Raw genomic sequence first — 14,203 nt, 5'->3', positions numbered from 1 at the left:
GTCTGGTGCCCAGTGGGTGTGGGCAGGGTGAGGGGCGAGCCCTGGGGTGCTCTGTCCCAGCTGCCCACCCTCCCCTGCACATCGCCTTGGTGTTCCCATGGGCTCAAGGATGGGGACACTCACCCAGCTCTGCAGCTTGTTGCACTGGAAAACAAAGAGAAAAGCAATGTATGGTCAGATTGCAGTATGCTTGTGGGAAGACACCAAATGCCTTCTCTTTGGGGAAGGAGACTTACCGAGCTCTGCATTCTTTTTCGCTGCTAAAAAGGCAAAAAGAATGAACGGTCAGAGTGGAAAGACTTTCAATCCAATGCTGCTTCCACGGCTAGATGGCTAGACCCCAAATTTTTTTGCTCTCATTCATGGGCACATACCACCTTGCTCCCAGACTTGTAGCAACCACACTAACAAAGACTTATGCCCAGCATTTTGCAAGACTTGTAGCAGTAAGGACAGACACTTGTGCAGCTCTCTGCATCTCTCTGGAAGTGAATGGAGATGGGTGGCGGACGTCCCTGTCCCAGAAGCTTCAGTGCTGAGCGGGGCAGCCCCGCATCTCGCTCCCCGTCCCCACCTTGATCCCCGTTCCTTTCAGCCATCCCGGCCGTGTCCCGTGCCCAGGGCAGCCCCAGCCCCAGCACTCCCCACTCCCACCCCAGGCTCCAGCTGCTCCTCCAGCACCCCCGAGCCACCAGCACACAAGCCCCCAGAGCCCACCCAGACCAGGCCCTCCCGCACAGACACCACTTCCCCAGGGGCTGGGGGCAGGGACTGCAAGGACTCACCCAGCTCTCGGCTCTGTGCCGCTGAAAAGCAAAGGCGGAGGAAGAGGTGGTGAGCAGAGCAGCTTGGTTGCTGGGTGGGAACATGTGCAGGGGGGCTGCGCCTTGCCACCAGCCCCACGCTGCAGCCATGCTCCCTGGCCTCCCACCCAAGACGATCCTAAGGCCTTTGGCATCCCCAGGAGAACATTCCCTTCCTCCTCCTACGCACCTCCCTGGGCCAGAGCTCAGCCCCACTCCAGACCCACATGGGTCCCTGCAGAACACCTCCCTGCGCTCCATCCCTGCGCTGCCAGCTTACCTTGCTTTCGAAAGAGATAAACACCGAGGCCAATGGACACAGCCAAAAGCACGAGGACCAGAGCCAGAGCCACCATCCAGGGCTGGGCGTTGTGGAAGAAGGGAGCTGAGAAAAGGCACCAGGAAAAGGGCTGTGTTTACATTGCCAGAGGTGGAAGAGCAAGACCCAGACTTCTCCTGGGTCAGGACAAGTGCAGGGGCCAGGAACACCTCACCCTGGCTGTGCCATTTGTACCTGCAATGTCCAGGGATGATTCCCGCTCCTGCTGGAGGCGGCTGTTCCTGACCACACAGGACAAGGGCCCCTCCACGCTCCCGGTCACGATGACGGCACCTTCGATTTCAAAGAGCCCCTCCTGGTCCTGGGAATGTGTTTGGGAGACTGAGGGCAGGTGCTGCCCGCGAGCATCCCTCCACAGCAGCTGCGGCAGCGGGTACCAGCCGGCCGATCGACACAGCACCTGGACGCCTCCGTCCTCGTAGCCCCCCAGGGAGAAGTGGGGGTCAGCGCCTGTGGCTGGGGGAAGATCGTGTGGCTGGGGCTTGACTTGGGGAGGGATTCATTTCAAGGCAAAGACCCCATCTGCTCCCAAGACAGACACATCCCAGACCAGTCACGGTCCAAGGGACTCAGGGACTGGTCGCTCCACGAACCCCCCATCGTCCTAAACTATCCCTGCTTGTGCCAGACCCAGAGAGCCGGGCTGCGCAACATCAGTTACCCCAAATTACCCTGTAAACCCAGGTGCTGAGCTGCAGCACCTCCAGGCAGCATCTCTGCACCAAGCCGTGCTGGGTCAAGAAGCCTCAAGAATTCGTGACAACATCTCAGGTCTCTCCCAGAACAGAAAGCAAAAGTAAAGCAGACATCCGGCTGCTCAGAGGACTCTGCGATTCTCCCTGTGTGCTGTTTAGTCCCATTGCTGACACAGCTGAAGGTGCTGCTCAGCAGCCTGTGCCCAGTGCCCTCACAATATTATGATTATTGTCTTCAAGGACACCAGTGAAAACTGACAAAACTCTCCAGGGAGCTCTCTCCCCAAATATTACCTCCACATCCATGGGCATGCCTCACGATGTGAAACAGCTGGAACATTCAAAGGACACATAAACTCTGCCCTGGCAGCATCACTCCAGCCACTAACCTGACACCTCCAGCTCCACAATGGCTTCAGAATAAGCATCAGCATCTCCCACAGTGCAGATGTACTGGCCATCATCAGAGGGTCTCAGCCCAGTGATTCGCAAGTCCAGGATTCCAGCAGAGAGACCATCTCTGACCAACTCTGTCCTCCCGGCATATGCCCCCATCTGCTCCCTGTACAGGTCGTCTCCATTGCGGTAGTGGTGCACTGTCTCAGAGATATGGTCCCGGATCCACCTGACCTCCAAGCTGCGAGCATCGCGTTGAGGGGACAAGTGGCAGGGCAGCACGACATCCTGCCCCACGGTGGCAGTAACAGGGTGTCCTGGTCCCTCCACTCTGAGCTTGGCTGGTGTGAGAAACAATGTTTTGTTTTTGCAGTAGGGAATTATTTTTCTGTATTCCAAGGTAATTGTGTAGTCATAATAAGGAGAAATGCTAAGGAAATAAGTGGACCGTAGAAGGCCTCACTGTTCCAAAATAAGGTAGAAGCTTGAGAAAAACAGGATGATCAGTGTGAGAACCGGAAAACAAAGATCACATGTTCTCAAAACATAAGAAAGGAGAAATTAAAGGGTTGAAAAAAAAAGAAAATTGCACATATATGGCATAGAGGAGTGTCATGTAGCTTGTGAACCTGTAGTACTCATCCAATGAGGAAACAGAGGAGGTGATCAGGTGTCGGGTAATAGTGAATAAAAGGTTAGGATTTGTTTACTGAAATGTGCTCCTGATTGACTGAAGCATTGCAGTTGCAAATAAAATAGCTTCAGAGAAGATCCTGTCTGAAGAAAATTATTTGAGATGTTTCTCACACTGGGCAATGGAGAAGGGCACAGAGAGGAGGTAAGATTTTGCCATCGTAAATTTAGGGTCAGTGAGTGACAAAGGACGTGAGTTGATGCATGTGTTGTTGTGTGCTGCGTCCCCCGTGTCCCATGGGAAACCACCGGGGAAACAGGAGAGGGCGAGGGAGGACGTGCAGGAGAAGGAGGTGTGCTGGGAGTGGGAGCCCTCTCTGCAGAATTCGGGCAGGTGAAGGAGACACAGAAAGGGCAGGCAAGGCAGTGCCCGTATTGTGTGAAAGAACCAAAGTGAAAGTGAAACCCAGCACGGCGAGATGTGTTTCGGGTCCCCCCTGTCCCGCAGCTGCTCCCCTGCCCCACAGCAGCACGACTCTCATGCAAAGTGGGAGAGCCCCCAGCAGCCCTGCAGGATCTTACCTGAGACCAGCCGGAGGAGGAGCAGAGTGATGAGGGAAGTCAGGAGGCCCCTGGCATGGCCATTGAGGCTGGGGCAGCCACAGCCCCAGGGGAGCCCCATCTCAGAGGGAGGTCCCTCAGGGGGCAGGCGGTCCCCCAGGTGTTCTTCTCCAAGGGAACCCCACCAAAAGAGAGAGGTCCCTCACAGAACCCAGACGTACTGCAGGAAACACAGGGCTACGCCCAACTTCCCAAGCCTTTTCCTGCATCCTTTTTGCAATAATCGTCTAGGAGGAGCTCTGGCCCTGGAGCAGTGGGGACAAGTGTCTGGGGAGTTCTGCATGCCTTGCACTGAGATGCGGATGATGCTAAACCTGATCTGAATTAATATTTAGCTACATATATGGTAAAATATCCTGATTATTGGGGATGGAGATGAGAACCTTACGAGAAGCAGATGTAAAAATTAAGATATCGCTCAAAGCCAACGGATGAGGGAAGGACAAAAAGTCGTTAGGGAAGGAAGAACAACTTGTTGGCAGGAAGCAAGGCAAAGTTAAGGAAAAACCTCAATACTGTCCAAGAGAAGGTCAAAGTCCAGAAAGGTAAAAAGTTTGACCTCCTCTTCCTCTTTGCCTTCATCCTGAAAGACCCTGCCCACGACCACCAAGCTACATTGCACAGACGCAACCTGGAGGAGCTAAGGGAGGGGTGTATGGAAATGAGTACTTGAAGAGGTCCACCTTTTCGTAGATGTTGTGTTTTAACCGGACTGGCAGCTAAACACCACACAGCCATTCGCTTATTCTGCACCCTCCATCTCTGGGATCACGGAGAGAACCGTGAAGTGAAGCCTGTGGATTGAGATAAAAGCAGTTTATTAAGACAGGAAAATAATAATAACAACAACAAGAATAATAATAGTACTACAACTAACAGTGTGTACAAACAAGTGTTGCACAATGCAGATGCTCAGCACCCACTGACCAATGTCCAGCCTATCACTGAGCAGCCGGCCTCCCCACCCCGGCTAGCCACCCCTATGGATTGTTTAGCATGACGTCAGATGGTATGGAATACCCCTTTGGCCATTTGGGGTCAGCTGTCCTTGGTATGTCCCCTCCCAGCTCCTGTTGCACCCACAGCCTGCCCGTTGGCAGGACAGAGCAAGAAGCTGAAATGTCCTTGGCTTGGTGTAAGCACTGCTCTGCAATAATTAAAACACCGGCATGTTATCAGCACTCTTCTCATCCTAATCCAAAACATAGCACCCTACCAGCTACTAGGAGGAAAATTAACTCTAGCCTAACTGAAACCAGGACAGGGGAAAATCATGAATATGTATTAGAGCTCACGTAATACGTAACAGTGCACTTTTTGAGGGAAGCTATTCCGAGTGCGCCCAGTGCAATGCAATAAAGTATACCTACTTTACAACCCTATGGTTGTATAGGCTTTTCTGCACGTCAGCACCACCATCCCATTGCAGCTGGATGCCCAGTCCACTGCTTTCAGCAAGCACGAGGGGCTTGTCCCTAGCAGGGGCCTCACCAGACCTCCAGGGAAAGCCTCTCTCTAGGCTCATTCATCTCCACCCATCTAAGGAGGAATCAAAGAGTGCGCATTGGGACAATCTTGAGATTGTCCCAATCAAAGTCATCTTGAGACCTCTCCAAATTCTGTGTCAAGGGTCTTTGGTCTTGAAATTTAAGCTGTCAAACATTGCCCAAGTTTCAAAGAAGGTCAACAAAAATGTCTCTGGGGAGTCACTTGGGGAGTGATTCAGCTCCAAGGCAAAGATCCCATCTGCTGCCATGCCAGACACAGCCCAGACCAGTCACGGTCCAAGGGGCTCTGGGACTGGGCACTCCACAGACCCACCCTCACCCAAAACCATCCCGGCTGGTGCCGGACACAGACAGCAGGGCTCCACAGAGCCAGTGTCCCCAAATCACACAGAAAATGCAAGTGCTGAGCTGCAGCACCTCCAAGCAGCATTCCTGCACCAAGCCGTACTGGTTCAAGAAACCTCGAGACTTCCTGACATCTCAGGTCTCCCCCAGAACAGAAAGCAAAAGTAAAGCAGACGTCTGCCTGCTCAGAAGACTCTGTGATTCTCCCTGTGTGCTGTTTGGTCCCATTGCTGACACAGTTGAAAGTGCTGCTCAGCAGCCTGTGCCCAGTGCCCTCACAATATTATGATTATTGTCTTCAAGGACACCAGTGAAAACTGACAAAAGTATCCAGAGAGCTCTCTCCCCAAATATTAATGCCACATCCATGGGCATGCCTCATGCTGTGAAACAGCTGAAACATTCAAAGGACACGTAAACTCTGCCCTGGCAGCACCACCTCAGCCACTAACCTGACACCTCCAGCTCCACAATGGCTTCAGAATAAGCATGAGCATCTCTCACAGTGTAGACGTACTGGCCATCATCAGAGGGTCTCAGCCCTGTGATTCGCAAGTCCAGGCTTCCAGCAGAGAGACCATCTCTGACCAACTCTGTCCTCCCGGCATATGCCTCTATGCCTCCATCTGCTCTCTGTACAGGTCCTGTCCATTGTAGTAGTGGTGCACAGTCTCAGAGAACTCATCCCGGATCCACCTGACCACCAAGCTGCGAGCATCGTGTTGAGGGGACAAGTGGAAGGGCAGCACGACATCCTGCCCCACGGTGGCAGTGAGAGTGTGTCCCGGTCCCTCCACTCTGAGCTGGGCTGGGCAATGGAGAAGGGCACAGAGAGGCGGTGAGATTTTGCCATCATAAATTTAGGATCAGTGAGTGACAAAGGGCGAGCTGTGCATGAGTTGGTGTGTGCTGCGCCCCCCGTGTGCCATGGGAAACCACCGGGGAAACAGGAGAGGGAGAGGGAGGGCATGCAGGAGAAGGAGGTGTGCTGGGAGAGGGAGCCCTCTCTGCAGCATTCAGGCAGGTGAAGAAGAGCCAGAAAGGGCAGCCAAGGCAGCACCCCTACTGTGTGAAAGAACACAAGTGAAAGTGAAACCCAGCGAGGGCCAAGCTGTGGGCTCAGGTCCCCCCTTTCCCACAGCCACTCCCGTGGCCAACAGCAGCACGTCTGCCAGGCCCAGGGGGAGAGCCCCCAGGAGCCCCGCAGGATCCTACCTGAGCCCAGGCGGAGGAGGAGCAGAGTGATGAGGGAAGTCAGGAGGCCCCTGACATGGTTGGTGTGGCTGGGGAAGCCACAGCCCCAGGCTGTCCCCATCTGAGAGAGAGGTCCCCCAGGGGGCAGGTGGCCCCCCAGGGGTTCTTCATGAAGGGAGCCCCACTAAGATAGATGCCCCTCACAGCACCCAGCAGAGCTGCAGAAAGTACAAGGCTCCGCCCAGCTTTCCCAACCTTTGCCCAGTTCCTGGCTGCAATAACCTTCCTGGAGCAGCTCTGCCACTAGGGCAATGTCTGGGGAGCTCTGCAGGGCTGGCACCACCATCCCATCGCAGCTGGGTGCACTGTCCACTGCCTTTAGCAAGCACGAGGTGCTTGACCCCAGTGGGGGCCTCTCCAGACCTCCAGGGAAAGCCACTGGCTAAGCTGGTTCATCTCCATGCATGCAAGGAGGAATCAAACTGTGAGCAATGGGAAAATGTGGAGAGATGGCAGTGAAGAGCTGAGCAGGATTGGAGGTTGCAGGGAACTGGGTGCAGCTGTGTGCCGAGCCCAGAGCTGCCACCCTTTGCCCAGGGTGCTGAAGGCAAAGTGCCAGCCCTGATCCCGGGTCCAGTAAAGCAGCCGTGGCAGAAGTTTGGCTCAGATGGGCAGGGACCTTCTTCTAGAGCTTAGGTGGATAAGGAAAGTTCCTGTTTGCTGGAGGCGAGGTCAGGCATTATGGAAGGACTACAGAGGTACTGCTTGCTTTTGTAGGGAGAAAATTCATATGGCCACACCTCAATTTGAGTTGAATCTGGACAGTACTGTGAGGGGAAATAAAATGCTTTTTTTTTTTTTTTTTTTTTTTTCCTTAAACTAACTATCTTAACAGCAAAAGTAGGATGAGAGAAAGCATTGGTCTGTTACTTGATTGGGATGGTCAGACAGGGTCTTTCACAGAGATGTTTATTGTTTTCTTTGCCTTAACACTGATGCTGGGCTATGGGACTCCAGGTGCCCTGAGATGGAGGACAGTGACTGCAGGAACGATAAAGTCCCAAGAAACCCTGAATTTGTGTGGGAATTGCTGCTCCAGATGAATGCATACAAGACTATAGGGCCTGATGGGATTCATCCCAGAGTACAAAGAGATCAGGCTGAAGACATACGTCTTCCCCTCTATGCCCTTCACCATCTCTGTGTACCTTCTCTGGACACTCTCCAATAGTTTCACGTCCTTCTTGTACTGTGGTGCCCAGAACTGCACAGAGTCCTCGAGGTGAGGCTGCAGATCACAGAGTAGAGTGGGACATCACCTCCCTCGACCAACTAGTAATGCTTTGCTCGATGCACCCTAGGATACGGTTGGCCCTCCTGGCTGCCAGGGCACACTGCTGGCTCATGTTCAGCTTGCTGTCAGCCACAACCCCCAGATCCCTCTCTGCAGGGCTGCTCTCCAGCGTCTCATCCCCCAGTCTGCACGTATAGCCAGGGTTGCCATGTCCCACGTGCAGGACCCGGCACTTGCTCTTGTTAAACTTCATGCAGTTGGAGATCGCCCAACTCTCCAGTCTGTCCAGATCTCCCTGTAAGGGCTTTCTACCCTCAGCTGAGTCAACAACTCCTCCCATGGGATGCCGTCCTTCCCAAACTGACCCTACATAGGCTTCCCACAGGCAGCGGCTCTCTAACAACTGTCCCAGTATGGGTCTGTAGTATGGGGTACATCTGTCAGGAGCAAACTGTTCCAGTCTGGGTAACCCATGGGTTGCAGCTCCCCCAAGACCTCCTGCTCCTGTGGGGGCTCCTCTCCACGGGCTGTGGCTCTGGCCTGTGTCCTGCTCCTGCGGGGGCTCTCCATGGGCTGCAGCCTCCTCCAGGCCCCATCCACCTGCTCCACTGGTGACTCCTCCATGGGCTGCAGTGTGGAGATCTGCTCCACCTGAACTCCCGCTTCATCCACTAACCGCCCCAGTCCCCTAACGTCCCGTTTGCTAGCCTTCAAGCTTCTCTCTTCAATGTCATCACTGCCAGCCTGGACTATCAAAAGAGGATAGCAGTCCTGAGGCGTGGAGTCAACCTTCTCACTGTAGGCATCCTCCTGGCTACACTTTCTACCTCTTCCTCAGGTACTGGTCTCTCAAGCTCCAGGGCCTCAAACCTGTTTTGGATGGCGGGGCTGGCTGGGGGTGGCTTCACATGCGATGTCGAGCAGGGACCTGTCTCCATTCCTCCTCAACTCCTAGGTCCCCTCCCTCTGCCCGACAGCGACAGGGGAGGGGTTCCACCCCCATTTGGGGTGTCTCACCCCGGTACCTCTCCTTCAGGCCCCACAGGGAGTTGCCCCACCACTCTATCTCCTGCTCACACTCCCTGGTAGCCCTCAACCTCTCTACCTCCTCCTTGAGTTTTGCCACCAGGCGGACCAGGTCATCCACCTGCTCGCACCTCACGCACACACAGTCTCTCTGCCTCCTGCAGATGGCAGCAAGAGGCTCAGATGCTCCCTGCACGCAGAGACCTGAACTGGTGCATTTTTGAGCGGGCAGTCAGTCTGGGTGAGTACAGACTTGCTAGAGAGAGCACTGTGCCTGGTGGAGACCATTGCAGCCTAGCTAGCGGTAGACCGCCGTTAGAGGAGTTGTTCGTATGGTCCAGGGGGGAACGCTTTGCCCTCCCTGCTCGCCCTGACTGCGTGAACTGCCTGCCACTCCCTTCTGATGCGCCATGCCCTGTTTGCCCTCCCGGATCACTGCGTTCCTGGTCGCTGCGCTCCCCAGGGGCAGCTTTTGAACTGCCATGGAGGGGGCCCTGCTGGCTCTGCCTACGAGTCATCAGCCTACGTTGCGAGGGCTGCCGGGTCCTGCCACAGGTGTCCCTGCTGGTGGCCTCTGTGGCAGGTGACACCTACATGTGCTCAGTGCAGCACATCAGCCTGCAGGAGCCTCTCCTGGAGGACTGGAGTGAGTGGAGAGGCGCAGTACCGCAGCCGGAGGCCGGCGGTCTTGGCTCCTTGCTGCCACTTGCTGACAACTATCCCACAGGTAACGGTGTCCCCATCCCCGTCCCCATCGGCGAGGGGCGAATCACCCCATCACTCCCCCTGTGTGTCCCCCCCTTCCCCAGGCAGCATCTTAGGACCCCCAGATGGACACCTCTCGGCACCGGCGGCTACTGGTTGGCCCCATCTCAGACAATAAAGATGCTTTAGAAGCCCCGCTGTTGTCTCTGCAGTGTTCTGGGGACAGGGCAGAGGCTCACACACTCCTACGATGTCTCACCAAGAGGAGCAGGTGTGTGGGGGCCATGGCATGAGACCCAAAAGGGAAGGGATCGTCCCGCACTGCTTGGCCTGCTGTGGCCTCGCCTCGAGCACTGCGTGCAGCTGTGGGCACCGCAGCAGACGAAGAGCGTGAAACTGTGTGAGAGCCTCCAAGGGAGGGCTACGAGGACGGCGAAGGCTCTGCAGAGCAAGGCGTGTGAGGAGACGGTCTGCTGCAAGACGCCTTCCCAGGCAGCAAGGCCTCAGGACACAAAGCACCCAGGAAATACCACTGCCAGACTCCATCTTCCTGCACAAAACTTTTTTTTCCACAGTCCTGCTGCTGCTGGGCCTTAATATGCTCCAGAGGAGGGAACAAAGAGCCCCCACAGGCTGCTCATGTTCAGCACCAGGCACAGAGAACAGATCAACCCCAAACTAGGAGGCAAAGGTGGCCTGCAATGGCCAGCAGCACATGGTGACCACATCCCTTGCCCTGGGGTCTTCAAGCAGTGCAAGCAGAGGGGAGAGGAGTGTGGAGAGCTGCTGCAGCCCCTGTGCTGCCCGCTGGGGCTCAGAGGCAGGGAGAGACCCGTGGGTGCCAGCAGGGCTTTTGCCCCAGCACAGGAGCCACGTGCAGGGCAGAGCCCAGGGGCTGCAAGGCGTCTGGCCCCTGCTTGCAGCATCCAAGCCCTCCTCCAGCAGCAGGGAGGAACACAGGAGAGCCCTTGACCCCACTGCACTTCATTCCTGTGCTGCTCCTTCAGGACCAAGGAGAGGTGATGCAGGAGTGTCTGGAGACGTGCTAGAGTGCCCCAGGGCTGTGGACGGGTTCTGGGGGGTGCTGTCCCTCAGGCACAACTGAATTCCCTGTGTCTCCATGCAGAACCAGGGGTGGATGCTCTCACGATTGAAGAAGGCTGCTGTGAAAGTGAAGATCTGGACTGCATTGTCAGCATTGATAAAAGACACTTGCCTCTGGGTGCAGTCCAGACAGACTCAGATCCTTGTGGGGACAGGGGACAGGGACAAGGGGGTGCGATTCCATGTGAGAGACATGAGCTGCCCCTTATCATACTGCACAGCCCAGATCCCTTCTTCAGGGCTCGTGTTGATCCACTTCTTTCTCTCCATAGAAGCCCTGGCCACCCCCACAGCCCACCAAGAATTCTTTAGCCGCTCTCCTTCCACCTCCACCAACCAGCAGTGCCTCCCCTCTCTGAACCCTTCAAGGCCCAGCACGCAGCACCAATAGTGAAATCTCTCTGGTGTGTCAGGCACCTGCTGCCGTTCACTTTCCCATCTCACACTGCTGTTGTCCTGAGACAGGACAAGCCGGGGATGAGCGGTGTCCGGATCCAGGGTCAATTTCACTGCAGGGACAGAAGGAGCCAGGTCATCAGGGGCAGAGCTCAGCCCTGGGCAGGCTTTCCCCAGCTTGGGGCCAGGAGCTGTCCCACGGGGCAGGAGATGGGGCACCTCTTGGCTCCTGAACATGCCCCACCAGGGGCAGGAGGAGCACCTGAGAGGGCAACCCAATGCACAGCTACCTGTATTATGAGACATCAGAAACCTTCTCCATGCTGGAAGGAGAGGGGAGAGCTGGTCACAGCCCATGGCTGGTACCCAGTATGTGTGGGCAGGGTGAGGGGCCAGCCCTGGGGTGCTCTGTCCCAGCTGCCCACCCTCCCCTTACATTGTGCCTTGGCATAGCCATTAGCACAAGCACTGAGACACTCACTGAGCTCTGCAGCTTGTTGCTCTGAAAAGGAAAGTGAAAGTAATGCATGATCGGAGGGGAGAGTTGCTCAGCCCATGTTAGACCCTGAACACATCCCATGACTGGGATAATACAGCCTTGTTCCAAGGTGGGACCAAAAAAATAGCGGTCCAGCTATGAACAATGCTCTTAGTGCAACTGTAAAAACAGACACTTGTGCAGAGTATATCTCAGTGGCACTGTAGACATTACCCGAATGAAAAAAGGATTGTTGGAGGACTTTCCGTTCCTGTCCCACAAGCGTCAGTGCAGAGTGGGGCAACCCCGCAGCTCACTCCCCATCCCCACCTTGATCCCCGTTCCTTTCAGCCATCCCGGCCGTGTCCCGTGCCCAGGGCAGCCCCAGCCCCAGCACTCCCCACTCCCACACCAGGCTACAGCTGCACCTCCAGCACCCCCGAGCCACCAGAGACTGTATGAAGTCTCCTGAATCAACTCAATCACGGGGTTTTCCAACCCCCATGGCCACATTCCTAAATCTCCCGCTTCTTTATTAATATCAACCATTTTCTTGACACGAATTACCACTCCATATATAACACAGCAATAGACACAACACTGGAGTGGGTATCAGTGCTGTTCCAGCTACGAGTGCAGAGCACAGCACTGTGTGGGCTGCTGCAGGGAAAAGGTGACTCCAGCTCAGACAGACCCAACACAGCACCCCATGCCCTGTTTGCCTCTTCTGTGCACAACACTCCTGGTTGTTTACACTCCCTAGAGGCTTCCTTCCTACTACAGAGGGGGCACTCCTGAAGGGAAACCCCTGCACACTTTGATCCTCCCCCCCCCTCCCCCGCTCCTCTGCAGAATGCCTCTTCCCTGGAGCTAATCACCTCAGCAAGTGAGAGTCACTGTAATTGGTTTAAATTAGATTATGTACACAAGGCACAATGAATAATGAGGTTTAATGATGAACAACAATTCTAATAAAACTGGGACAAAAAAAACACAAAACAACAATATAAATCAGGTTTGGCCTATCATGAGTAACATTGTGAGTGATTGTCCAAAAAATGCAGTGAACTTATGGCTTATGAAATACACCAAGCCATCAGTTTCCACATTACATCCTTGAACTCCTGGTTCCTCATGCTGTAGATGAGGGGGTTCAATGCTGGAGGCACCACCGAGTACAGAACTGCCAGCACAAGGTCCAGGGAAGGGGAAAAGACTGAAGGGGGCTTCAGGTGGGCAAACATGACAGTGCTGAGAAACAGGAAGACCACAGCCAGGTGAGGGAGGCACGTGGAAAAGGCTTTGTGCCGTCCCTGCTGGGAGGGGATCCTCAGCACAGCTCTGAAAACCTGCACATAGGACAGAGCAATGAAAACAAAACACCCCAGCAGGAGAAAAGTAAAAAGTACAAACATCACAGCTTCCCTTATGTAGGAGTCTGAGCAGGAGAGCTTGAGGATCTGGGGGATTTCACAGAAGGGATCCCGGGCATTGCTTTGTTTGAAAGGTATTGAAAAAGTATTGGCAGTGTGCAGCACAGCGTGAACAAAACCATTGCCCCAGGCAGCTGCTGCCATCGTGGCACAGGCTCTGCTACCCAAGAGGGTCCCATAGTGCAGGGGCTTGCAGATGGCAATGTAGCGGTCATAGGCCATGATGGTAAGAAGAGAAAACTCTGCTAAAAAGAAAAAAAGTAGCAGAAAGATCTGTGCAGCACATCCTGCATAGGAAATGGTCCTCTTGCCCCAGAGAAAATTGTCCATGGCTTTGGGAACAGATGCGGAGATGCCTCCCAAGTCGAGGAGTGCAAGGTTGAGGAGGAAGAAGTACATGGGGGTGTGGAGGCGGTGGTCACAGGCTATGGCAGTGAGGATGAGTCCGTTGCCCAGGAGGGCAGCCAGATAGATGCCCAGGAAGAGCCAGAATTGTAAGAGCTGCAGCTCCCGTGTGTCTGCAAATGCCAGGAAGAGGAAATTGGTGATGGAGCTGCTGTTACACATTTACTGCCTCTGGGCAAGGGAGCCTGACAAAACAAAGAAATGACAGTGCAAAATTTAAGGACTTATTTGACTACAATCCACTGCATATCTCAGCAAACAACCCACAAAGCAAAACACTGTCTCATTCATTTCAGGAAGAGCTTTCTGCAACTCTTTGACATTTGTCTGGTTTGTGCACTGAGAGTGCCACAACCAGCAGGGGCTCTGCTGTAGGCTCTGCAACAGTCAGTGCTGGTCTACAACAACAGGCAGGAGGGAACCTGGAGCGATCTGAGAAGTCCACTGGCCAGGGACATCTCCCTGTTGCAGTACATGAGGAGAAGGTCAAATAATTCCTCAAGAAACAACAAAGGTGATGTTGGTACTGTCTGTAGGCTGAGGTGTGTGAAGAGATATTTTGAGGTTTCTCACAGACCTGCAGCAATGCTTGCAGAGCCCTTGTCTCTAATACAGATGCCACTACTCCATTACCATTGCCCTGCCTCACCACATCAGCAAATGGCAGCAGAGACATTAGAAAGTGCATTCCCTTCAGGTAGCTCTTGTTGTGCAGTTCTGCTGGGAAGTGCCCTGGGGAGGTATGGGGCTGTGAGCAGCCTGCCCCAGGCAGCAGGCTCTGGGCAGTAGCAGGACCCTGCCCTGCCCTACCACGGGGACTCCTTCCA

General features: G+C 54.6%; 2 protein-coding genes across 4 annotated transcripts in view; both read right to left on the bottom strand.

Annotated features, from left to right (window-relative positions):
• LOC311425254 (butyrophilin subfamily 3 member A2-like) overlaps positions 1 to 7,079 on the bottom strand; it is a 30,588-nt gene extending 23,509 nt beyond the window's left edge. The window contains exons 1-9 of one of the 3 annotated variants that reach the window (XM_084500908.1): positions 6,557 to 6,711; positions 5,794 to 6,149; positions 3,450 to 4,282; positions 2,228 to 2,575; positions 1,318 to 1,599; positions 1,084 to 1,188; positions 786 to 806; positions 237 to 260; positions 124 to 144 (exon numbers count right to left, since the gene is read on the bottom strand). In XM_084500908.1, the coding sequence (XP_084357034.1) occupies positions 124 to 144; positions 237 to 260; positions 786 to 806; positions 1,084 to 1,188; positions 1,318 to 1,599; positions 2,228 to 2,575; positions 3,450 to 3,549 (901 nt within the window). In that variant the 5' untranslated portion in view covers positions 3,550 to 4,282; positions 5,794 to 6,149; positions 6,557 to 6,711. Of the gene's footprint in view, positions 1 to 123; positions 145 to 236; positions 261 to 785; positions 807 to 1,083; positions 1,189 to 1,317; positions 1,600 to 2,227; positions 2,576 to 3,449; positions 4,283 to 5,793; positions 6,150 to 6,556 lie in introns of all 3 variants that reach the window. The other 2 variants (XM_084500909.1, XM_084500910.1) reach the window with 2 other exon arrangements.
• A 5,535-nt stretch (positions 7,080 to 12,614) lies between these two features.
• LOC311425410 (olfactory receptor 14C36-like) lies at positions 12,615 to 13,538 on the bottom strand (the record flags this gene model as incomplete). The annotated part of the gene is made up of 1 exon (XM_084501277.1): positions 12,615 to 13,538. The coding sequence occupies one exon, from the start codon at positions 13,536 to 13,538 to the stop codon at positions 12,615 to 12,617; it is 924 nt and encodes a 307-aa protein (XP_084357403.1).
• Between the last annotated feature and the right edge of the window lie 665 nt (positions 13,539 to 14,203).

This window comes from Aythya ferina (genome assembly GCF_964211825.1).
Source record: "Aythya ferina genome assembly, chromosome: 30".
Lineage (NCBI taxonomy): Eukaryota > Metazoa > Chordata > Aves > Anseriformes > Anatidae > Aythya > Aythya ferina.
The sequence above is the reverse complement of the archived record's forward strand: the minus strand, read 5'-3'. Positions and strand labels throughout refer to the sequence as shown.